The sequence below is a fragment of the Elgaria multicarinata genome, chromosome 6 (assembly GCF_023053635.1).
Source record: "Elgaria multicarinata webbii isolate HBS135686 ecotype San Diego chromosome 6, rElgMul1.1.pri, whole genome shotgun sequence".
In the NCBI taxonomy this organism is placed as follows: domain Eukaryota; kingdom Metazoa; phylum Chordata; class Lepidosauria; order Squamata; family Anguidae; genus Elgaria; species Elgaria multicarinata.
Window position 1 is genome coordinate 5655122 of NC_086176.1, and position 24191 is coordinate 5679312.

The following is a 24191-nucleotide window of genomic DNA, read 5'->3' on the forward strand; positions in this document are numbered from 1 at the left end:
ACTAAGCAAGTCACCCATATAAAATATCTAGGCACACAAATGCAGAGCACTGGACTTTGGTCTGAACAATGAAGGCAGGCAATTGATTCAGCAAATCTTAGTCAGCAGTGGATCCGAAGATTCTTTTTTATGCAAGTTGGTTAATTCATCCCTTCTGCAATTGAAATTTACAAAGCTACGACTCTGGCCCAACTTACTTATCGTATTCTTATGTGGATATTGGGATTTAATGCCCAAATGGAAAAGGTCCAGTCTGTGTTTTTAGGAAGTTACTGGGCCTTCCTTCCTGTGTGGGGAACACAGCTATTTATCTGGAAATGAATATTCAATCAGTCGAATGCAAGGTATAAAGGCAAAGCCTTCAAATGGTGGCTACAGTTACACTTCCTAGTGGTTCATGGTAGTCATCTCTTTCTTACTGCTCTCAGATTCCTATGTCACCCACTGGATGAGAGAGAAGGAGAAGAAGTTAATTAGGCTGGGTTTCTCTGTCGAAGTTGTGGGCAACTATGGGCTTCATAAAGCCCATTTTCTTATTGTTCAAAGACTAATAGATCTAGATCTACAGCATTGAACAACTGCTGCTAATAAATCTTGTTCTCCATTACTCTTCAATAACTTTAATAACTACGGACTCATATCTGCATACGTTGGCTTTTCCCAAGTACAGAAGAGCATTTACACTTGGCTGCTTTAATATGTTGCCATCAGCTCTATTAGGAAGACAATTTAGTAAAATCCCAGTCAATGATTGGATCTATCCCTGTGGCACTGGAGCAATAGAATCTGTTGAACATGTCCTTCTGTATTGTAGCATCTATAGGGAATGCAGAAAGAAGCTAATTTTTCCATTATTAACAGCCTTTTTTGAAAGTACCTCCACAACTTTAGTATTAATTTGTTTAAGGAATGTGCCCTCTTGTATCACTGGAAGGGTTGCTAAGGTTTTTTTTATGACCTCAATGCAAATTAGGGATAAAATGTTGTTATCCTCTGAGAGAAGGAATTCTACAAAACTGTATCTTGCAATTCTGTTACTTTTTAATTATCTTTTACATGCTTTATATTAACTTTGCTGGTCTTGACCATATTAAAAGAGATGATGATGATGATGATGATGATGATGATGATGTAGAAGTAGGAGGAAGTGCCCACATGAGGCGGAGGTTGTGGAGGAAAGAGTGGCGAATTCTGTTGCTCGCCTCGTCTCTGCCTAGGAAGGCCCACGGCTTCTTTCTATTGCAGTGGTTGCGGCGGCGGCAGCAGCAGCAGCCCACACACTTGGGAAGCTTCCTCTTATGTTCTGCCTTCAGGAGCTGCGTTGGCCAGATGCACAGATGCCATGTGGCTCCTGAAGGCAGAAAGACCTTACAGGCAGCGTATGCTGGCAATATGGGTGCACATGTCCCTGCTAGGGAAAATAAGCTATCTGGTGGCAGGCAGGTGCACCAATCTCATGTGAGGGGGTGAGGAGGCTGCAGGGGGGGTGGGGAGAGAGGTGCAGCAGGTTTCCACTTGTAGCAGTGACCTGCCTTGGGCCAGGGCTGAGATGGGCCCAACTGCTGTTGCAGTGAATTTGATAGGAGGCCCTTGTTTGAAGAGCAAGAGAAGCTGTGTGTGAACTCCTGATCAGCACTAGCTTCCATTGGCTGGAAATGTAGGTCAGTTGGCCCTCCCAGGGAATGGTGATTTTTAATGAGGAAGGAGGACTATGAAGAATAGTGAATGGGAGGCCTATTTTGGAAATATGGAAAATGGAACGTGGAGATGGCGAAAGGGGGGCATTCCCAGGGGTGGAGAGGAGAGGAGACCAGGGTGGCTGCAATGCACCACTTCCTATGGCCGCTCCAGCCTCCTTCCCTCCCCTTCCAAGGCGCTGCTGCTAGATGGGTGCAATTGCCTGTCTACCACATAAGATGGCTTTCTTTCTTTCTTTCTTTCTTTCTTCCTTTCTTTCTTTCTTTCTAAATCTGGCCCTAATCCTGTACACAGTCCCCTTGTATTACAGCCTTCAGAGTGTCCCATAGTATGTGTTTCATAGCAGGGTTCTTTATTACTACAACACAGTGCTAACTCCTAAAGAGCTACATGGCACACGGTCTCAACACAAAGGCCTGCACTAAAGGACAGAAGGAGAGAGGCCAAGACGAACACCAAGGGTAGGCAAAGGAACCACTGACAAGAGCCCTCTGCAGTTGCTCCTCCTCTTTGGCATTGTAACCTGCTTGTTCATGCGCCCCTCAATGATGGTGGTGAGAAAGAGAAGCAGTAGATGCCTAGTTTCTCACTGGCTCTCTGCCTATCAGGCAAGCAGGTGGTAGCAATGATGAGAAACGGGATGAGGCGCTACAGAAGCTAGAGATAAGGATTGTGAAAAGTAGTCTTAGTGAGTGACAGAATCCATTGAAGCGCCTTTTCCTCAAAACCTGGAGCCCCCACTGGAGAGGCCCCATCCAGGTCTCACGCAAGAACAGGTTCTCTTGGCCGGTTCTCTTAAAGCTACACACACACACACACACACACACACACACACATCCTAACAATCCCCTCTAGCACCTAATAAATTGCACAATCATCTTCACAGACCCTGCTGCATTTCTCTGAAAACACCCCAAGGTAATACTGGACTACACTGCAGTAGTCCCCTTGCCAACTCTGCAAAATAGTATCAAGACGTAAGTTAGAAAGATCATGAACTCTTGTGCTAACTTTAGTTTCTTGGAGGAAATACTACTGCTGCACTAAACTCTTAGATTTCTAAATAGTTCTTTTTGTTCTTTTTAATGAGGCAACAATCACTTCCCAACAGGGAAGATCCCACCCTGGCTTTAAAATGACCCAGGAGGTTCCTTCTGCAGTTAGTGGGTGTGTTGACTAGGGTGACCAGATGCCTGGATTTCCCTGGACAAGTCCAGGAAATGGGAGGCAAACTGGGGTCCAGGGGAATTCTTAAAATATGTTAAAATTTCCGGGAAGGTCGCGCTGGCCAGGAAAAGGCCCAGATCCCAGACTTCCGGAACGTGTCCTCCAGCACCACCAGCGCCCATCCAGACCATCTCTTGGCCTGGGCAATTGTGCCGGCCAAGCAAAGACCTGGATCAGCACAGGGGAGGGTCTTGAATGATGTGTTTCCTGTGCCTCCCCTCCCATTGCCTCCCAGAGAAGAAGTAAGTATAGGAGGTAAGAGGTGTGTGCGTGAGAGCGTATGGGTGAATGGGGTGCTTGGTTGTTTGACTGAATGGATGTGTGTGCGTGTGTTTTGGAGTGGGTGATCCTCTGTGTGTGTGTGCGTGCGTGTGCTGGCAGTGGGTGAGTGTATTGATGTGATGATGGGTGAATGGGGTGCCTGGCTGTTTGACTGAATGGATGTGTGTGCATGTGTTTTGGAGTGGGTGATCCTGAGTGTGTGTGCGTGCTGGCAGTGTATAAGTGTATTGATGAGATGATGTCTGAATGGGGTGCCTGGTTGTTTGACTATGAACGGATGCATGTGTGTTTTGGCAGTGTGTGTGTGTGTAGGGCTGTAGTTTTCTGTGTGTGAGTTGGGGGGATGATTTGGAGGTGATGTTTCTATTTATCGGAAATCAATTTGAGTGAATTAATTTTCTTCGAATTTATGTAGAGTTGATTTGAGTAAACCAGCTTTGCTTTCTGGAAAACAGGTTTTGCGTAAACAGAAAACTGGCTTCAGAGCAGTATGTTTGTCTTGTTACCTCACCTATTTGCTTTTTTTAAAAAAAATATGGTTTTATTGGAGGAGAACACTGTAATATATTTATGTATGAATTGACTTAACAATATTTATTTACCGCTTCTGATTTGAACAAATGCTGAAGCGGTTTAGAAAAAGAAGATGAGATTTAGTCAAGTATCAGGTCAGGCAAGCAACTTCTGATTGCCATTTTGGTAGTTGCATGCATGGCTGGTTTCAGTATATACGTAAAGCATCCTGTTACCTTTACAAAAACGTGGTCCATCAAAATCAGGAACAGGATGCACTATCATGATTAAGAGAGCTCTTAAGGCCAGAACAATCATGTCTTTTTTTAATATTTAGGGGAGATTCTGCACTGTCAAAGAACATTGTACTCCGCTCTTATTCTCAAGAGGGAGTTGAATTTTCACTCTCCAAACAGCAAACCCTTGTGACGTAAGTTTTTGTTCCACTTTTTCACTTTCTCTTCATATTCTTATGGATAAATTCCTGAAGGAGAAGGTTATCAATGCACTTAGTCCTGATGGCTAAGTGCAACCTCCAGTATCAGACGCAGTAACCCTATATACCCTATATACACCAGTTGCTGGAGAACATGTGTGGGAGGGTGCTGTTGAACCGTGTCCTGCTTCTGGCTCCCAGGTCAACAGCTGGCTGGCTACTCTGTGAACAGAGTGCTCGAGTAGATGGACCCGGGGTCCATCTACTTGACCCTTGGCACTTCTTATGTTCTTTTGCTTAATTATATTTGGGCCAATTTTCCTCAACCTACCCTACGCACGCATGAAATTAATTGCTCAATAATTCCAAAGGGTTCTATCCTTAAAAGCAGTCTAAAAATACTTTAAAATAAATTTTAAAAAGGACAGGACGGGCAGGTGGCTGTGGGATGGAATCCTACAGAAGGATACCAGTAACTCCGGAATCTACTTTTTGGGGTCTGAGAGTGCACCTGTTGAGTTCACCATAGTGCCTTGGGGCCTTGAAGCTACAATTGCGCTTACCAGTCCACATAATTGGCAGGGACTGCTTGGAGAAGCTCACAGCCTTTGCCACCTGTAATTATTAAGTGCTAGGCATGGGACATGGGAAGGTTGCCAGCTGTCTGATGATCAAAAGAGCTTAATGTGAAATGCGGGGGGTGGTGAGTGAGAGTTCAGTCTCCTGTTTTAGCCCCTTTTTCTTTGTTACTTTGCATGGTAAATTGATACAGAACAAAATTGTGCTTAGTCCCATGTAAATGTGTTTAGTCTATACTCATGATGGTATTATGATTTTAGTTAGTTTAAGCAGCTATGAAGCATAGAATGGCACACTTTATGGCATCTTGAAGGATCTATAGCATTAATTCATATCGTGCTTACACACTAAGTAATTTGTTCACATGACATAGGCCACGCAAAGCCATAATGTCTAGCTCAAAATGCTTAACCACCGCGGCATAGCATGTCTTCTGAACAGGGTCTATAACTCATTTCCACTCCTCCAAACCACTGTTTGGAGATTTTTTAAAAACTGAGCTAAACATTGTCTGGCTAAACCTCAATTCCGGGCTTCCATTCTGCATGTGTATGGTTTTGAATATAACCTATGAGAACAGAGAGAGCTCACTATTCGAGACAGTGCCATCAATCCTACCTAAATCCTTCTGTCATACCTGAGAGAAGATGAGGTCTCATAGGCAAGAAAAGTTACTCGTACAGTGAAAAAGATCAGTAAGTATTCTGCTAAAACATTCAAAATTTACTCTATTACCAGTTAAAAAACATTTGTGCATGAGTCACTATGGTGGAAAACTTCTGACCCTAAGCACAATGAACGTTTCTGCCCATTAATTACTTACACATTGTGAATTTTTGTTGTAGAAAGATACATATGTTAACTATTCAGGGTGGTTGGTTTTTTTTAAAATATCTATTTGTGGGTGTTGGTCATTAAAAACAACAACCACTTACCCCACCTTCTACACATGCCTTTCAGATATAATAGCCGCTGCTGATGTTTGCACAGAAGATTGCATGGGAAACAGTGTGGACAGTGTAGGTTGTGTGGGTCTTTCCCATGGAATCACTTTCCCATGGAATAATGCTCTGCCTGAGTGGTTGCACCACTCAGATGCAGTCCCAATTGCATGGGATCCCCGCACAGAAAACCAGGTCTCATGTGGCTGCTTCTATGTCTGAATGGCACCTTACTCAAAACATAAACCATTAGTGCAAAATGCTGAATCACAAGAAGACAAACACTATGGGCGGGGTCCAGATCAAGTTATTTGTACTTAGTTCCCATGAAATCTGAACTTGTCCCATTGATTTCAATGGGACTGAAGTGCAACTAAGCTAATCTAGATCCAACCCCAAATTTCCCTGCTATCTTTGTCATAAGGAAAAAAAGTTATCCAGTTGGGAGCAGTTAAGGGAGGGGTGATTCACTTACTTGATATTGTCGAGACACCCAGATTCAGGTTTCAATATGGCAGTATGATGAAACATTTTATAAAGAGCAATCCCAAGGAAGATTACATTAAGCTGAAATTAAAAAACAAACAAAACAAACACAGCAGAGAGTCACATGCCAGGTTATGTGAAAAAGACAGGGATGAATTTAAAGCCTAATTTTCTCTGAGATGATAAAACTGTGTATGGGCTAACGGTTTACAAATGCAGGGGCAGATTCACACAATTGAATGTTCATGCACACCACCAAAAAAGCCATCTCTACAGACAGAACACCAGATGTCAGAAAAAATATTCCAGATTAGCTTTCTTTCTGAATTTTAATGTTTTTTGTGGAGAGTTTTATTTTGTAGGAAAGAGTGTTACTATTTTAATTATTATTTACAAAATTTGTATACCACTCCATACCTGAAACAGATTCCAGAGTGGTGAACATAAGAATTAAAACAGATGTGGGCCCCCACCTCCGCTCTGAAGTGATACAGCCCAGATATTGACCTATGACCTCACTGAGAACTAGTCTTGAGTCTGTTCTTGGGATTTTTCATAGCACATTAAATGAGTTGAAGAATTAGGTCTTCTTAATTTGTAAAATCAGTCTGAAGAGATTACATTGTAAGGTGTCTTGCAGAAAAGGGGCACAAAGGCCTTCAAGGGCCCCCTAAAGTCTTACCTGGTTACCTGGTTACTTTCGCTGGGCTACAATTGACTTATAATTCTATTGAAGCTGTTGTGTATATGGCACTGTTAGCCTTTGTACATCTAACCATGTATTGCTTGTAATGTCAGCTACCCAGGACCCAATCCAGAAGAATTGAGAGGAAGCGAAGAAATTCATAGAGATGAAATACTTTGGTCGAGGGGTAAAGGTCTGCTCTGTAAGCAGGTTAACCCTCGAAGGGGGGAATTGTTAGCCCCAGGGAGAGATTTCATCTCTCTGATGAATGTAATGTGCCAAGGGTTAAAAGATGGCTTCTCTGCCAGAGGGTGGCTACGGGTGGCTACATGCCAGATTTGCATTCCTTAATGGTGGACATCATGTCCTAGCAGACAAAGGGAAAAACTTTCGACCAATAGAGCATCGAATGTAACCTATGACTCATTGAGATTGTGCACCTTAACTTGAAAATTGAATGTAACTTAACTTGCTAATCCAGAATTGACCAATAGAAAGGTTAGAAAGAGACTAACACCCTCTTGTAGTCAGGGTCTATATATACTGTGAGATTCCCTTGTTCTGGGTGCCTCCATTTTATGGAACCGGAGAGCACCCCCATACTGCAGTATCGGAAGTAAATGGATTAAGTGTATTCTCCAGCCTCATGTGTTTGATTGGCTATTAATGTGCTGGGGTAACGGGCCTTTAAATTCCTGGTTGAGGGACAACAGTACTGTCTGGTTTAAACTCTTCTCCTTCTCCTTCTTAAAGTTTTGTTATATTTTCTGGTTTTAAATTCTGTTGTACACTGCCTTAAGAAGGTTTACCCTAAAAGACAACTTCTAAATCGTTTAAATTAAATCAAATCCATAGAACAACAAAAAGCCATGGTTTAGACAGACAAGTCTTAACAAGTCCTTTTACAGAAAAAAAAGTTTTTTTAAAAAAAACCCTGACTTGCTTTTCTGGGTCTTTGTAGTGTCTTATTTCATGGAATCATAGAATAGCAGAGTTGGAAGGGGCCTACAAGGCCATTGAGTCCAACCCCCTGCTCAATGCAGGAATCCACCCTAAAGCATCCCTGACAGATGGTTGTCCAGCTGCCTCTTGAAGGCCTCTAGTGTGGGAGAGCCCACAACCTCCCTAGGGAACTGATTCCATTGTCCTACTGCTCTAACAGTCAGGAAGTTTTTCCTGATGTCCAGCTGGAATCTGGCTTCCTTTAACTTGAGCCCGTTATTCCGTGTCCTACACTCTGGGAGGATCGAGAAGAGATCCTGGCCCTCCTCTGTGTGACAACCTTTGAAGTATTTGAAGAGTGCTATCATGCCTACCCTCAATCTTCTCTTCTCCAGGCTAAACATGCCCAGTTCTTTCAGTCTCTCTTCATAGGGCTTTGTTTCTAGACCCCTGATTATCCTGGTTGCCCTCCTCTGAACACGCTCCAGCTTGTCTGCGTCCTTCTTGAATTGTGGAGCCCAGAACTGGACGCAATACTCTAGATGAGGCCTAACCAGGGCTGAATAGAAAGGAACCAGTACCTCCCGTGATTTGGAAGCTATACTTCTATTAATGCAGCCCAAAATAGCATCTGCCTTTCTTGCAGCCATATCGCACTGTTGGCTCATATTCAGCTTGCAATCTACAACAATTCCAAGATCCTTCTCGTTTGTAGTATTGCTGAGCCAAGTATCCCCCATCTTGTAACTGTGCATTTGGTTTCCATTTCCTAGATGTAGAACTTGGAATTTATCCCTATTAAATTTCATCCTGTTGTTTTCAGCCCAGCACTCCAGCCTATCAAGATTTGTTCCTTACTCTTCAGACACAGTAGTGACACGAGTCTGCAGGAATCTGTGTGGCCATTTTTAAAAGCAGAATAACAGAGTGTGCAGGAAACAATTGTAAAAAATCCATACTTGGTGACTAGACAAAGCAAATTTTGTTACGCTGTGCAGAGATGCAGAAGTCCTCAATAGCGCTAGAGAAAGGGTTCTCCAGTTACCAAAAGTGAGTTCTCAAGGAGCCACACAAGAGACAGCACTGTTATACCCTTGGCTTTTATTACTTTGCTCAAAGCAACAGGCAAATTCTTAGTCAACCACTGTTTTTGTATGGATCCCTAAGATCTTGATTCCCTAAAAGTTGTTGATCTCGTCTCAGAACAAGGAATAGACACAGACTCAGGCTCTCCTCTGTGCCTTGCAAGAGCATTTCTTAAGGAAGAAAAAGTACCTACTCCAGCATTCCAATCAAATGAACTGCGTTCTACATTCCAGGTGTGTTTTTCTCAGAAAAGGAAATAGTCTGCAAATCCCAAGGAAAGGCTTTCAAAATCTGAAAACCACATTAAGTGTTGAATGTAGACATTCAATATCAGCGTAATGACAAGTATTATGTAGATTGAAAGATGACTCAAATCCATCTTAAAAAATGGGATTGGGAGTACATAGTGATTTTAGGAAACTTTTGCTATTAAAAAAAATAAAGTGGCACTGTTCATTGCAAGCTGATAATACAGCAACTTTATATGTCAGAACCAAAATACCCAATTTCTTAATATTTTGGCTACCTGGTTTGGTCCCTCAGACTAAGGGGATTTGTTCTTCACAAGCAAGGTGGTTATTCATGTTGCACTGCATTTTCACACTCAAAAATTTCTAAGATGAAAAGTGAGCCCCTAGGAAACTTCCTGCATATGTGGTGTGTGTGTGTTTGTGTGTTTGTGTGTGTGTGTGTGTGAGAGAGAGAGAGGGAGAGAGAGAGAGAGAGAGAGAGAGAGAGAGAGAGAGAGACTAATGTACTGACTGCTGTGCCACCAGATTTAGGCCAGAGTGATACTAGTCCATCGGAGTTAGTGTATTGATTGCAACACGCCTTCAATTCACAATAGCAAATCAGATTTGGGTATCTGGCTGCTTCATAGAGGGCAAAAACACCCTTACTCTAAAGGGTGGGGAGAGAAAACAGACTGAGCCCCCATTTATGAGCCAATGGGGCAACACACACTGGGTGCTTCCAGACAAAGCTTTCATGGCACCATACTTTTTTTTTACCAGGGGTGGGATGGGGGAGGGTGGGGGAGGCAGCCAACATTGACCTGGTTTGCACAGTACATTAAGCCATGATGAGTTTTCACTGTGGGTCATTTCAGGGTAGCTTGCTGTGCTGTTTGAACTGAATACGCTATCTTGAGAACCCATGGCTTGTTGGGTTGTTCAGGGTGGCTTGTGACAGCCAAACCTGGCAGGGCGACTTCATTGTGGGTTGCTGGAAATGGCTAGAGAGCCACCTGGCAAGAGAAGTGAAAACCCCTGACGCCCCTCTCGATCTCACTAGAGCTGCTACCTTATCCTTTGTCAGTGCCCTCTGCCCCATGCTCCTAAAAATCAAGAAAAAGGAGCCTGGAGGGTGTCCTGAATGCATTCTCAACACTTTCCCCCCACTCTTGCACAAGTGTGCACATTTGAAAGCCCACGGCCATGAACTTTGTATAATTTCCCCCATTGCTTTACTGCCCTGCCCTGCCCTATATTTACCACCCCGCTCATTCCTCTGCCTTGAAATTTGTGCATCTTTACTGAACCCCCTAACTCCCTCTCTCACATTTCTGTATCTTTATCTATCTCCTGTCACTGCTCTGTATCCCATGTGTATATCTGACAATTAACAATGGAAATCGGTGGAGGGAAGCCATAAGCATGAACCTGGGCATGGGTAGAGCCAAAAGCAGCTAGCGGCTGCAAGAGAAGGAGCTTTGCAGGAAGTGTACGTGAAGCAAACTTCGGTAGTAAGTGAAGCAAACTTTTTTAAAAAAGCTGTTTGCTAACAAGGCAAGCCCCAAAATGCAGGATAAAATTGACAAGGACATTGACAAGAGGGGGTATGCTGGGCTAAATATTGGAGAAGTGGTTTTGCTGTCCTGTGAATTTGCGCAAGACCCCAAATAACTTGAGGAGAAAAGTATTTGCAAACACATTATAGCATTCATAAGAGCTCAGAAAATTACATGCGTTCGGTGATCTGATGTGGGAATGGGGGAAGTTTCTCTCATGAGCCAGCAACCCCGGTGGGCCAATTGCAGAAAAGGTAATGATTCTGGGGATGAAGAAATTAGGATTTCTGCTGCAAAGACACCTGAGACATATTCCAAGAGCAGGCGGGAGGACTAAGGGGGAAAGAACCCACGGCAAACCTCAGTGCGTCCAATCATCCATCAGGAGTAACATGGGTTATCCAGCAAACAACCAACTCATGGTGGTTTAACTTTAGGGTAGCTTAGAGGGATGTGCAAACTGGCCCATTGTCTTCCACTAATAACCATCCCATGTTTCCCCATGGATTCTTCCATCTTTTTTCTAACTTCTGTTAAGTAAGAAAAGATGGAATAGCTGCACAAGGCCTTCTACTGCTTAGCATTAGGGTTAGGAATCTTCCACCTGGAAGCCTTCTCTCACTTACTGCTCTGTACTGATTGTTTCATTGCCCAGCAGCATATTTAACAAGAGCTTCATACCAATCAAACTTCAGTTGTTTACAGGTTTATGTGACTGGCTGAGACAGAGAGTGGACGTGAATGACAGCTGCGTTAGAATGCATCTTCATCTTGATTGACTCCATCTATAGTCAACTACATGCAACTGGATCAGGGTGAAGGACCATGGTTCCGGCTGCCATGGAAAAAGAGAAGCAGTCCCTACACCCACTCTCTTGCGAATGTTTTCTCCCTTTCACAAAGGGATGTGGAAAATCACTTAAAAGGGGAGGCCCTTCATAGCAGGCTTAAAACAAGCTCCCCAATCCGTCCAGCTTAGCACTACTACTTAACCTGTAGAATTCCAAAGAGGAGGCCAACTCAAAAGCAGAAACTGGTTTTTCATTTAAGTCTTTTTAAATTGAATTCAAAGACCTGTTAAGAACTGTTATGAGGGCATAAATATATTTTGGGGATGAAGAAATCGTTCAACTGCATGTTTTTCATAACGTCCAAAAGTACAAAATCACTAGGTTATCAGTGTCTATTGAGGAGAGTTATTCATTCAGCTGGAAGGAGAATTCAACATTATGACTCTAGTGCAGTGGTTCTCAGCCTTCCTAATGCCACGACCCTTTAATACAGTTCCTCATGTTGTGGTGACCCCCAACCATAAAATTATTTTCATTCTTCTCTACACGATCCATTGTCATGGAATGGTTTGCTAATGAAAATAATACATAATAGCTTTAATAATACAAAAGATGATACATGACATAGTTTAGTCAATACAGTTTCCTAAGACCATCGGAAATATGTGTTTTCCGATGATCTTAGGTGACCCCTGTGAAAGGGTCATTCGACCCCCAAAGGGGTCCCGACCCACAGGTTGAGAACCGCTGCTCTAGTGTGTAGTGTTGACCAGCTTAGTGATTAGGCCAACAGTAAAAATTTACTGTGTTCCAATCCCTTAGTTAATTTGGGTATTTTGCCAAATTAGTTGAATGGCCAGAAATTCACTCTGACTCCCTGGAAGGACCCAGAAGATTTCCCCAACCTGGCCGCTTGAGATGTTTGGAACTCCAATTCCTATTAGCCCCAGCTAGTATGGCCAATAATCAAGAATTCTGGGAGTTGTAGTCCAAACCATCTGGAGGGCACCAAGATAGAGAAGGCCATTCTACAAGAGGGAAGCAAGGTTGCAGGGACCTGAGTCATTTCTTCTTTTGGGGCACCATAAAACATTTAACAGGCACTGAAGAAGGTATGTTGTGATAACTCTGCTAAAGACAGCATGTTATTCTGCTTTGTTCCAGAAATATAAATAATCAGACAGTTTGCCTGAATTATAATTTTATTTCTTTTATATAAGAAAATAGAATTATGGAGTCCTTTCACCTGGCCTGTTCTGAAGCAGTAAACTACTCAATTCTAGGGGCTGAGGACAAATAGTGGGGAAAGGTTGGGTAATGCCTCCATTTAAATATTTAGGCTCAGTTCGCATGTCACAACTATGATTAAGGAAGATCCATGGGTAGCTGAGAACAAGCAGGAGCAAACAAGCATTCTGGCTCTCGCCCACCTGCTCCTGCTCTGCTAAACAACCCAGGGACTCTGAACACAAAATTATGGTTGTTGTGGGGGGGGGGACACCCCAACTTGTAACGCAAGAACAAACCAGGGGTTACATGTCTGAATTGTTCCTCTCTCTTAAACAATTCATGGTTAGTTGTGACATGCAAACTGGGTCGAAAGCTCTGCAACATTTAGTTGGAGGTTCCCACTTGGGCCTTAGCTAGACCTAAGGTTTATCCCGAGATCATCCCGGGGTCATCCTTGTTCATGTAAATGACACACAGGATATCCCGGGTGCAGGCAGGGATGACTCCGGGATAAACTTTAGGTGTAGCTAAGGCCTTGTAGACTCTATAGAAGAATGGATGAAGAGTGGAGATTATGTCCTACTCTCATTAGGCACAGAGAAACAATAATATTTTAAATCTGATCTCACTCAAAAGGCTTTATTTCCTTTCAGCAATCTGACTGTAATAGATCTCTGGACAGAGAGCACTGCTTGAACATTAGGGCTACACCTGGGTACTGAAAATCCAGAAATGGTTGCCATGCACACTGTCTTCTCTTCCTGCCTCACTTCAAGTAAAAGGCATTCAGGATGGATGAGAATTTGGTGTGGGTGGGTGGAGGAGTTGTTCTGGTGCTGAATAATGCTGTTTGCTATATAGAGATTACAAAAGATGGCTAATAGAATTAAGGAGTTTAGACTATAAAATATTGACCTTGGTGTTACAAGCATTGGGATTTTACCTTGTTGCTCAATAGCTAAATAACTTATGTTAACTATGATACTATTTGCCATTTTAGGGCTTAAATTCTTCTCCATTTCTGTTTGTTCTTCAAAACATTTTCCACTTAAGCAGAAACAGTGTGATTTAGAAGTATGTATCTTCCAAATGAGACCCACACCATGTAAATATTGTTATGACTTGCTGATTCAGCAATTAAAAATAGGAGTAAATATTCTGATGTCAAATCATAGACTTTCTTTGGTCTGAAATATCAGACAACAAAAAAGGTAGGCCAAGAAAAAAAAATAACAATGTATGTATCCTTCTCTCCCTTTCATTGGCATTTTGTTCAATTTATTTGGAAATGCAGGTTTTTACGCCAGAGGATCATTTGATTTTTTTCTTAAATGGGAATTAGCAGAGATGGATTCCAATCTCAACACTTTTGTTTCATGGAGAAACACTTGTGGAAGAATACAGGTGACATTTTCATATCACAGTGCAAACTCCACATGCACACTTGCTATGAACACCATGCTACAATCTGCCTCTTAGTATTTTACCTTTTCTTCAGAGATGTAACACTTATAACATTTTTCACAGATGTTCTTGCATGAAGGATGACCCCTGCCCCAAGTTTTAAATCTGCCCTTTCCAAATTATACTATGTAAGCTATAAAGACATGTAAAACTATAAAACGAATTGAAAAATTATGCTTCTGATCGAGAAAAAAATGATAGTTAATTCTTACCATAATTATCAAAGTCGCAGGTCCTATAAAGCTCCAGATGAAGTAAGTGTCAAGTCGAAGCCAACAGCTGTAAAGAAAATGCAAAAAAGAAAAAAAAATAGCATTCAGGGACTATGTAGGAGACATATATCAAGAGCAAGTGAGTGACAGAGGAATGGGAGCTGCATACCACATTGCTTGTACATTTAAACTGTGAATTATATGCCTGGCCCTTGTCTATACGACTTCGATAATGCTGCACCTGGTGGTGCAAGCTGGGGCACAGCCGCACTGATGCTCCTTCCCACCATCTACATGGGAAGGAGTGCAGTTGAAGGTTTCCAGGCGCTGCCACTGCCGTGCCCGCCCGCCCGAACACTCACGAGGCTGGTCCGGGAGCGCCTAGTAGCATCCACGCCCCCTCTGCTCTGCTTAGTGGGGTTCGTAAGGGGAAAATGGAGCTGACGTTTTTTGTTTGTTTGTTAGCTGTAAATGTGAAGGAGCGCATTTACAGCTAACTAAGGTGGGGGAAACAAGAGGGGGATGAATGGGATGCACCCTCCTTAGTGGGATTTCCTAGTGGGATTTATTTATTTTTCCTTAACAAGGCTCTGCAGAGGTGCTCCAATCTAAAAAAGTCCCCGACTTCTTTAATGCGGAGCTTCGGGGCTTTGCCCTTGGATTGCTTCGGAGCGGCAGCTGCATCATGTAGATCACCTGCCGCCACTCGGAAGCAATCCAGGGGCAAAGCACCCGTGTGGACGAGCCCCTGGTTTCTGACCGTGCTATTGATGGAGTAAGATCATTTCCTCTGGAGGAAGCAGGAGAAAAATAGCATGGATTTTACTTGCTAAGGCCTTTGGTGTCTGTCAAAGAAAATCTTCATTAAAAGCCCCAAACAACTAGATTTAATGGCTGTTCAAGCTATTCTCTGCTGTCCAATAAGCCTGTCAACTTCCATAGTAGGTGACGTTTCCCTTTCTATGAGATCTGAACACTTGTGTGAAAAGAGAAATAAATCAAGCCTAAAAGGTTTGAAGCTTAATTAGATTGAGGAGGTTTTTGTTTATTTTGTTTCCGTGAATATTTCTAGAAATGCAGCCGACCTTTAGGATCAAGCTAGGTGATTCATGACCCAAACTAAATTATTAATGACTTAATTTAATATCTCTCAACGATTAATGATTTGGGGGAAATTACATTTCTATTCCTACTTCATGCAATGACAAAATGGCATGAGCAGTTACAAGTATATAAATTCACCCGTATAATCGTTAACATCTTTTTCTGATGGTAGTTTTGTGTATCTGCACTCAAAAAAGATCAACAATCTGCTATTCAAAGAAATGGTAAAACAATGGGACATCCTAGTGTGCCATAAGAAATACATTAAATAATTAATAGAATCATAGAATAGCAGAGTTGGAAGGGGCCTACAAGGCCATCGAGTCCAACCCCCTGCTCAATGCAGGAATCCACCCTAAAGCATCCCCGACAGATGGTTGTCCAGCTGCCTCTTGAAGGCCTCTAGTGTGGGAGAGCCCACAACTTCCCTAGGTAACTGGTTCCATTGTCTATGAGCTCGAAGACATTGCCCATTGTGTCTCACTTCACTGAGCTTGAAAAGATCTGGGGCTCATCTATGCTGGGCTTTTATTCTGGTTCTACTCCAGCCCAAATTGATCATGTCAAGTGGTAGCTAAGTGATGTTTCTTGCTCTGAGAGCCAGTGTGGTGTAGTGGTTAGAGTGCTGGACTGAGAGTCGGGAGATCCGGGTTCTAGTCCCCACTCGGCCATGGAAACCCACTGGGTGACTTCTGGCCAGTCACAGACTCTCAGCCCAACCCACCTCACAGGGTTGTTGTTGTGAGGATAAAATGGAGAGGAGGAGGATTATGTATGCCACCTTTGGTTCCTTGGAGGAAAAATGGTGGGATACAAATGAAATAAATAAATAATTTTTAAAAACAACAACAACAACTATTTGTGGCGGGGTTTCCAGTCACAATGGCTTCAGTGCAGTCGGGCAGTCCATGTGACCTCAGCTGGCTTCAGCAGGTGCTAATGGAAGCGACTCTGATTTGTGAGCTGCGTGGGGCACGGGAGTTGGTGGGGGTCATGTCTACCTGGAAGTAACTCCTTGCCTTGGGAATGGGAGTCAGCTCTGCAGCTTTGAAAGGATGCTGTTTTGACCCTGAGCTCAGTCACTGCCCTGACCCTTTTCACCGGGTGCAGGAGCAGGCAGCTGCTTTGTGTTGAAAGGACAAGGGGCTGTGGCTACTCTGAAGGAACTCATTGCCTTCAACTGCACTTTGCTGAGTTTGGGAGCAGAGAAGGGTCGGGGAAATTTTAATTTCTGGATCTGCAAATGGGCACAGAAGTCTCTGGCTGCTTCCGCCTCTCCTCAGCTGCCCGTTTCTCTGCTGTGGCAGCAGGGTCGGCTGCTTTGGAGAAGCACAGCTAGGATTCCCCAGGAGCATTTAGACTTCCTGCCTGTCTCTGGTTCCAGCCTTTAGGCCACCAAGGGGATTGGAAGACTTGTCTTCTGCCCCCGGCCCACCCTTGTCCCAACAGAGGGCGAATAATTCCCTGGTATCGGATGGGCAGTGGGGGAAGAATGCCAAATGTTCTCCTCTTTCCCCCACTCTTCTTGCCTCACTGCCTCTTTGCCGTTTCCTTCCTTCATTGTTGAGAGATCAGCACACTCATAAGGAGGGTGGGCAAGGCAGCTGCTTCCAAGCTCCACTCTTAAGAAGCTATGAAGGACACTAAAGCCTCTTGGCATTTTCAGTCATTCAAAATAGCCTCTTTTCCCCATTTAGAGTATCTTTGTATTCATAGTAAAGCTTTTGGGCACAGGCTTCTTATCACTTACCACTACTTCCTATTCACAGTCATTCGCACGCTGCTTTACATATCACAGCAGCAGGATCTCGCAGCATCACGGTTTCGCTTTTTCATCACTTTGCAGTTCTGCACTTTTAAAATAGTGTCTATTTCAAAAGCACAGAGCTGCAAAGTAGTGAAAGGGTGAAACCGCGATGCTGCGAGATCCTGCTACTGCAATATAGTGCAATGCAAAACTAAACAGCAGAGCACCAAGTGCTCTACTTCAAAAGCAGAGAACTAGGAAGTGGTGTTGGGTAAATGGGTCTACTCAGGAGTAAGTGGTTTGTATCCCATTGCACTATATTGAGCACAGCAAGGAGGAAAGCAGTGAGGAGCCAGCCTGCGGTTTATATGTAAGAGCAGAACTTGGCTGATTTTTAAGGCTTTAACCCTTACTGCTGCTGAGAGAGGGTGGGGGTAAGGTTATGGCTGTACGCCACAAACCCAAGCCCAAATTAATGTGGTCTCAGGTGCTGTTTGGCATGTGCAAGCTTTAGTGTCTACCATGTGCTGTGGGAAAAGCAAATTGATGAAACTCTGGATTAAAACAGAAACACATCATTAAGCATTTCTGTGTTGTCTTAAAGCTTGCACATTTTTGTGATCTTTAAGTTGGCCTTATAAGGTATTATGCTATATGGATTTTTTTCTTATGGCCAACGTAACTGTCTTTGTTTTTTTCACTGACCTTGCTTTCTTTCAGTCAGCCTCCAGTGTGACAGGTAATTAGCTGCTTTGTGCGTGATAGATTATTCACCTGATACGAAGATGCAGCAGAATGCACATTCAGAGGAAGGTACCCAGTGAGTCACTGCATATTGTTGCTCTTGGCTTTCCTCCTGCCAATCAGGAGGCATGCTTAGAACAGAGACTCATGAGATTAACATGGTGTATACCTGCAACAAGTGCAAGCTGGTTGCACTATTGGAAGAAAAAGTGAGTGTACTTGAGCAACGAGTGTCCATCCTCCAAGGAATAAGAGAAAACGAAGAGTTCCTAGATAGAATGGTGGAACTTCAACAGCAGAGAGAAGCACAGGAGGTGGAAGAGCAACAGCAAGTTGAAGCAGAAGTGGGGAATGCTGAGGTGAGAAAAGCCAATGAAGAGGAAACTCCCTGGGAAAGGGTGACAGTTAGGAGCAGAAGAACTAGAAGACACTTTGCACCAGTGGAACCATTAGAGCTATGTAACCACTTTCAGGTACTGGAAGGTGAGACTGGAGGACAGTCTGCAGAGGAAGAATTACAGGGGACCCCGTGCAGCAGTGAGCAAGAGGCAGAAGGTTAGTCGAGCAGAGGCAACAATACCAAAGCCTACATCAACAAGAAGAGAGCAGTAGTAATTGTAGGAGACTCCCTGCTGTGTGGGATTGAAACTCAAGTATGTCTCTAAGACCCATGGACTCGCCAGGTGTATTGTCTCCATGGAGGACAGATTCGAGACGTGACTGAAGGATTGCCAAAGCTCATAAAGCCCACTGACACATATCCTTTTCTTCTCATCTATGTGGGAACAAATGATACTGCCAAGTGGAGCTACAAAGAAATCATGTCAGACTTTGAGGCTTTGGGAAGGAAATTCAATAACTTTGGGGCCCAGATAATTTTCTCATCCATCCCAGTTCTTGGAAGACGATTAGAAAGGGAAAGAGAAATACTCCAGGTGAATAACTGGCTTCGAAGGTGGTGCTGACGTGAGAGATTTGGATTCTGGGATCACAGGCTATGCTACTTGGAAGATGGGCTGCTGGCAAGGGATGGGTTGCACCACACAAGTCAAGTGAGTGAGGCCTTGGTACCGAGATGGTCGGTACGGTAGGAGGAGTTGCTTGCCTCCGAGGCGACTCGGACGGTCGGGAAGACCCAAGAGAAGGTTTTTCCGCGTCCTTCTTCTTCTTCTTCTTTTTCTTCTTCTTCTCCATTTCGGAGGAAGTATTGGGAGTCCGGACCTTTTTTGAGATTTTCTTGGCCGCGGAGCTCGCCAATGACCGATCAGGCGTGAGGGGTATCAGTGCCCTATTAGTCGCTCTGGCTTGCTCGCACACCTCGGTGCTATGGTCAACAATGGACTTATTTGATGCCGTTTTGTCCATCTTCGCTGTGTCTGTAACCCTGAGGGCTTTTTCCCACAAGATGGCGCGAAGGCGGTCGGCTCTATTTTTTCTGGTCTGTTTGGTGAAGGCCATACAATGATGGCAAGCTTCTACTTTATGGCCATTGCCCAGGCAAAGAACATACAGGGAGTGTCCGTCAGTAGGGGGAAGCTTAGCTCCACACTTTACACACTTACGGAATGGGGCCTTCACTGCCATACGGCTCAGGCACCCGTGACCGAAGTCGCTGAAGAGAAAAACTTTTTTTTTTTACAGAAAGAAGAGAAGAGAAGAATATAAAGAGAAATCGAGAAGAAGAAGAAGATTGAAAAAGGTTAATGAAGAATTATGAGAGAAAATGCTAGAGGTTCGGTTCTACAGGTCTAGGCACAATGGCGGACGACGAAGAACTGAGGTAAGGGCGGGAACGCCATGGACATGCGCGGTAGCGTGGGGGAGGGGTTCCTGCCAAAAACGTTTCCCTAAGCTATAGAAGGTTCCGGTTCGGTCTCTGCGCAGGCGCAAAGCCCATATGTGTGATGCATAGAGACCACGATGAAGAACTAGAGGATCAGCTATCCTTGACTTGATACTGACCAATAGGGATGACATAGTGGATAAAGTGCCAGTTACAGGAACTCTGAGGGGAAGTGACCACGTCAGACTTGAATTCTTGATTTTAAAGGAAGCAAAAGCTGAGTGTAGCCATACACGTACTCTGGATTTTAGGAAAACTGATTTTAATAAACTCAGAACTATGATAAGAAAGGTTCCATGGCAAATGGCCATAATGAGAAAAGGAGTCCAAGATGGGTGGGAGTTTTTTAAAAAGGAATTTTTAAAGGTACAATTACAAACAATTCCAAGACAGGAGACAACAGAAGAAACCTATGTGGCTCCACAAAAAGCTTAGAGATGATCTGAAAACAAAAAATGACACAGGAAGGCCAGGCTACAAAAGAAGAGTACAGACAGGTAACACAGAAGTGCAGGAATGGCATCAGGAAGGCTAAAGCTGAGAATGAGCTAAAAGCAGCAAAACAAGCTTTCTTCAAGTATGTGAATAGTAAAAGACAGAGGAAAGAAATGGTGGTTCAACTGTTTAATGAGGATGGCAAATTGATAACAAATGACAAAGAAAAGGCCGAAATGCTCAATTCCTACTTGGCACAGTCTTCTCTCAAAAGCGAGTCTATGCCCCCCCCTCCCTGGCAAAAGTGAAGTACAAGCTGATGGGGAAGGATTGCAATTTGAGATTGATAAACAAATGGTCAAGGGACACCTAATTTCTTTGAATGAATTCAAATCTCCAGGGTCCAATGAACTGCATCCAAGAGTAATGAAGGAGCTAGCAGAAGAACTCTCAGAACCATTGTCAACAGACAGTGCAAGACGTGTGAGGTGCCGGATGACTGGAGGAGGGCTAACGTTGTCCCCATCTTCAAAAAGGGCAAAAAGGAGGAATTTGGGAACTACAGACCAGTCAGTCTGACATCCATCCTTGGGAATATTTTAGAGCAGATCATAAAGAAGTCAATCTGTAAACACCTTGAAAACAACACAGTGATTACTAGACGCCAGCATGGATTTGTCAAGAATAAATCCTGCCAGACTAATCTGATCTCATTCTTTGATTGGGTAACCTCTCTTGTGGACTGTGGGAATGTTGTGGACATAATATATCTTGACTTCAGCAAAGCTTTTGACAAAGTACCACATGACATTCTGATCAACAAACTAGCTAAAAATGGGCTAGATGGAACTATTAGGTGGATCCACAGCTGGCTACAGAATTGGACTCAAAAAGTGCTAATCAATGGTACCTTCTCAAACTGGGGGGAGGTAACAAGCGGGGTACCACAGGTCTCAGTCTTGGGCCCAGTGCTCTTCAACATTTTTATTAATGATTTGGACGAGGAGGTGCAGGGAATGCTTATCACATTTTCAGATGACACAAAACTGGGTGGGGTAGCTAATACCCTGGAAGACAGAAACAAACTTCAAAGTGATCTTGATAGGCTGGAGTGTTGGGCTGAAAACAACAGAATGAAATTTAATAGGGATAAATGCCAAGATCTACACCTAAGAAAAAGAAACCAAATGCACAGTTACAAGATGGGGGACAATTGCCTCAGCAATATGACAAGCGAGAAGAATCTTGGAATTGTTGTAGATCACAAGCTGAATATGAGCCAACAGTGCAATATGGCTGCAAAAAAGGCAAATGCTATTTTGGGCTGCATTAATAGAAGTATAGCTTCCAAATCACGTGAGGTACTGGTTCCTCTCTATTCGGCCCTGGTTAGGTCTCATCTTGAGTATTGTGTCCAGTTCTGGGCACCACACTTCAAGAAGGATGCTGACAAGCTGGAGGGGGTTCAGAGGACAGTTCAGAGGATGATCAGGGGTCTGGAAAGAAAACCCTATGAGGAGAGACTGAAAGAACTGGGCATGTTTCATCTTGAAAAGAGAAGACTGAGGGGAGAAATGATAGCACTCTTGAAATACTTGAAAGGTTGTCACACAGAGGAGGGCCAGAATCTCTTCTTGATCATCTCAGAGTGCAGGACACAGAATAATGGGCTCAAGTTACAAGAAGCCAAATTCCGTCTGGACATCAGGAAAAACTTCCTCGCTGTCAGTGCAGTACAACAGAGCCAGTGTGGTGTAGTGGCTAAAGTGTTGGACTGGGAGTCGGGAGATCTGGGTTCTAGTCCCCACATGGCCATGGAAACCCACTGGGTGACTTTGGGCCAGTCACAGACTCTCAGTCCAACCTACCTCAAAGGGTTGTTGTTGTGAGGATAAAATGGAGAGGAGGATTATGTATGCTGCCTTTAGTTCCTTGGAGGAAAAAAGGTGGGATATAAATGATAATAAATAACAACAACAACAACAACAACAACAACAATAATAATAATAATATAGAATGAATTACCTAGGGAGGTTGTGGGCTCTCCCACACTAGAGGCCTTCAAGAGGCAGCTGGACATCCATCTGTCAGGAATGATTTAAGGTGAATTCCTGCATTGAGCAGGGGGTTGGACTCGATGGCCTTATAGGCCCCTTCAACTCTACTATTCTATGATTCTATGATTAAAAGTAACTGAACCCAAACCAATACTTAATCTGTATCCTCTCTTTCCAAAAGATAAGCTACTAATTGAGGGTGGCCATACTGGGTTGTTTTCCCACCAGACTGGCCTACTTGTTAACCTCTGTTCTGTACTTAGGTTTGTTAGGTCTCATTGCATTCATTTCATTTCAATTATATTTCTACACCTGCCCGTAGCTGAAGCTCTCTGAGCAGTTCAAAAATTTAAAGTGTTTGAATTAATTAATTAATTAAATTAATTTTTTATTCTGATCATAGACCAATAAAAGCTAATACAATAAAACTGATAAATATCTACCTATGAAGCAGAAAGTATGTGTGTACAATGTTTGTCCAGAAATCTTTACCCACTTCCACATAAGTTAGAAACTTGAAATTGGGCATGCTGATAGGTCTGTTTGTGCAATGTACCAGAAAAATCTACTGGCCTTTGGCGCCATTGTGACTGCATGGGCAGGTTACAGCCATGTGTCTTTCACAACTCCGACTCCTAAGGTTGGTGTTGAGCAGTCAACCTAATTCCACGTAAAAGGAAACAGCCCACATGAATGGGCTGTGTCCATTTGCAGTGCCTCCTCCTGCCCGCTGCGTGGTTTTAAAATTGTAACTAGATACAACAACATGACTTTGAGGGGCCAAACATGCACTCAGTTCTGATATTGCTGTTTTCTCAGAATCTGGGGGAAGCAAGTACACGGCCTTCGCCCTTAAGAGGGAGGGAGGAAGGGGACGCACTCTGTGCATGCCCAGAAACAGACCTGATGAAGGGGGAAAGTGCCAGGCCTGGGCCTACAGTACAGGCTCTTGGTGGAGCACTTGGCAGGTGAGAAGCACAGGCCATGGCAGTCCCAGCAGGATTGGCCAGAGCTGGGCACATCCACCGATAGCCACTTCTCTCCCCTCTTCAGCAATGCTACTCCTCAACACTCTATTGAGGAGCAGCATCAGCAACAAGAGGATGTCTCAGAGAATACGGGCACCTGTGGGCTGCCAAAGGCATGCTGGGAGGTGTAGTATTGAAATGTAGAGTGTCTGATTTAAAAGAAAGTATGGGTGAGCAAACCAGGTCACTATGTCTCAATCCTAACTCAGCTCCCACTTTCCTGACCTCTCACTAATTGTCTTTGTTCTCCTTCTACTTGACTTTCTGCAACTGCCACTAACTCCACCCACCATTCCATTCTAGCCTCCGCTATCAGTCATTCCTCCATTCACTCTTCTGATTCAATAGTATAATCAGGTTTTACATAAAAGTCATAAACTATATTCAGTAATTCCTGCATCTGCCTTGGAATGTTGTGGTTTAGTTATAACAGGTGGGGGGAAAGCAGCATAAAAAATCTCATCAAGTTAAAATAAATAAATTTAAAAAATCACTTGGCACTGGAAAGCTATTAATGCAGTTACTAGGCAAGCCTTCATGCGAAAAAGAAGTCCATAAACAGGGTGCCACAAGTAAGAAGGCCCGCTCTCCAGTTGTCTCCCACTACACCTCAGATGGTGTTCAAAGATTAACATGTTATTCAGGGAGCTAGGCTTGCGCCTACAACTCCCAGCATGCCTTGGGAGGAAGATTTACCAGGCTTTGGCAGCCATCATCTGGAAGAGGCTCACAATCCTGGGCCTGAAGGGAGAGAGCCCGGGGTGGGCTGCCTCGGTCACTAGTAGGCACCATCGGGAGGGGGAGGTTGCAGCTCGGCCCCGTCGTTGACAGCAATGACTGAGCTAACTGTCAGTCAGTCAGCTGGCTGGCTC

The 24191-nt window shown here is 43.7% G+C and overlaps 1 protein-coding gene across 1 annotated transcript in view; it reads right to left on the reverse strand.

Moving 5' to 3' along the window:
* ADGRL3 (adhesion G protein-coupled receptor L3) overlaps nt 1-24191 on the reverse strand; it is a 707807-nt gene that overhangs the window by 94904 nt on the left and 588712 nt on the right. The window contains exons 19-20 of the mRNA XM_063128914.1: nt 14362-14428; nt 6152-6243 (exon numbers count right to left, since the gene is read on the reverse strand). Of these exons, the coding sequence (XP_062984984.1) occupies nt 6152-6243; nt 14362-14428 (159 nt within the window). The remainder of the gene's footprint in view (nt 1-6151; nt 6244-14361; nt 14429-24191) is intronic.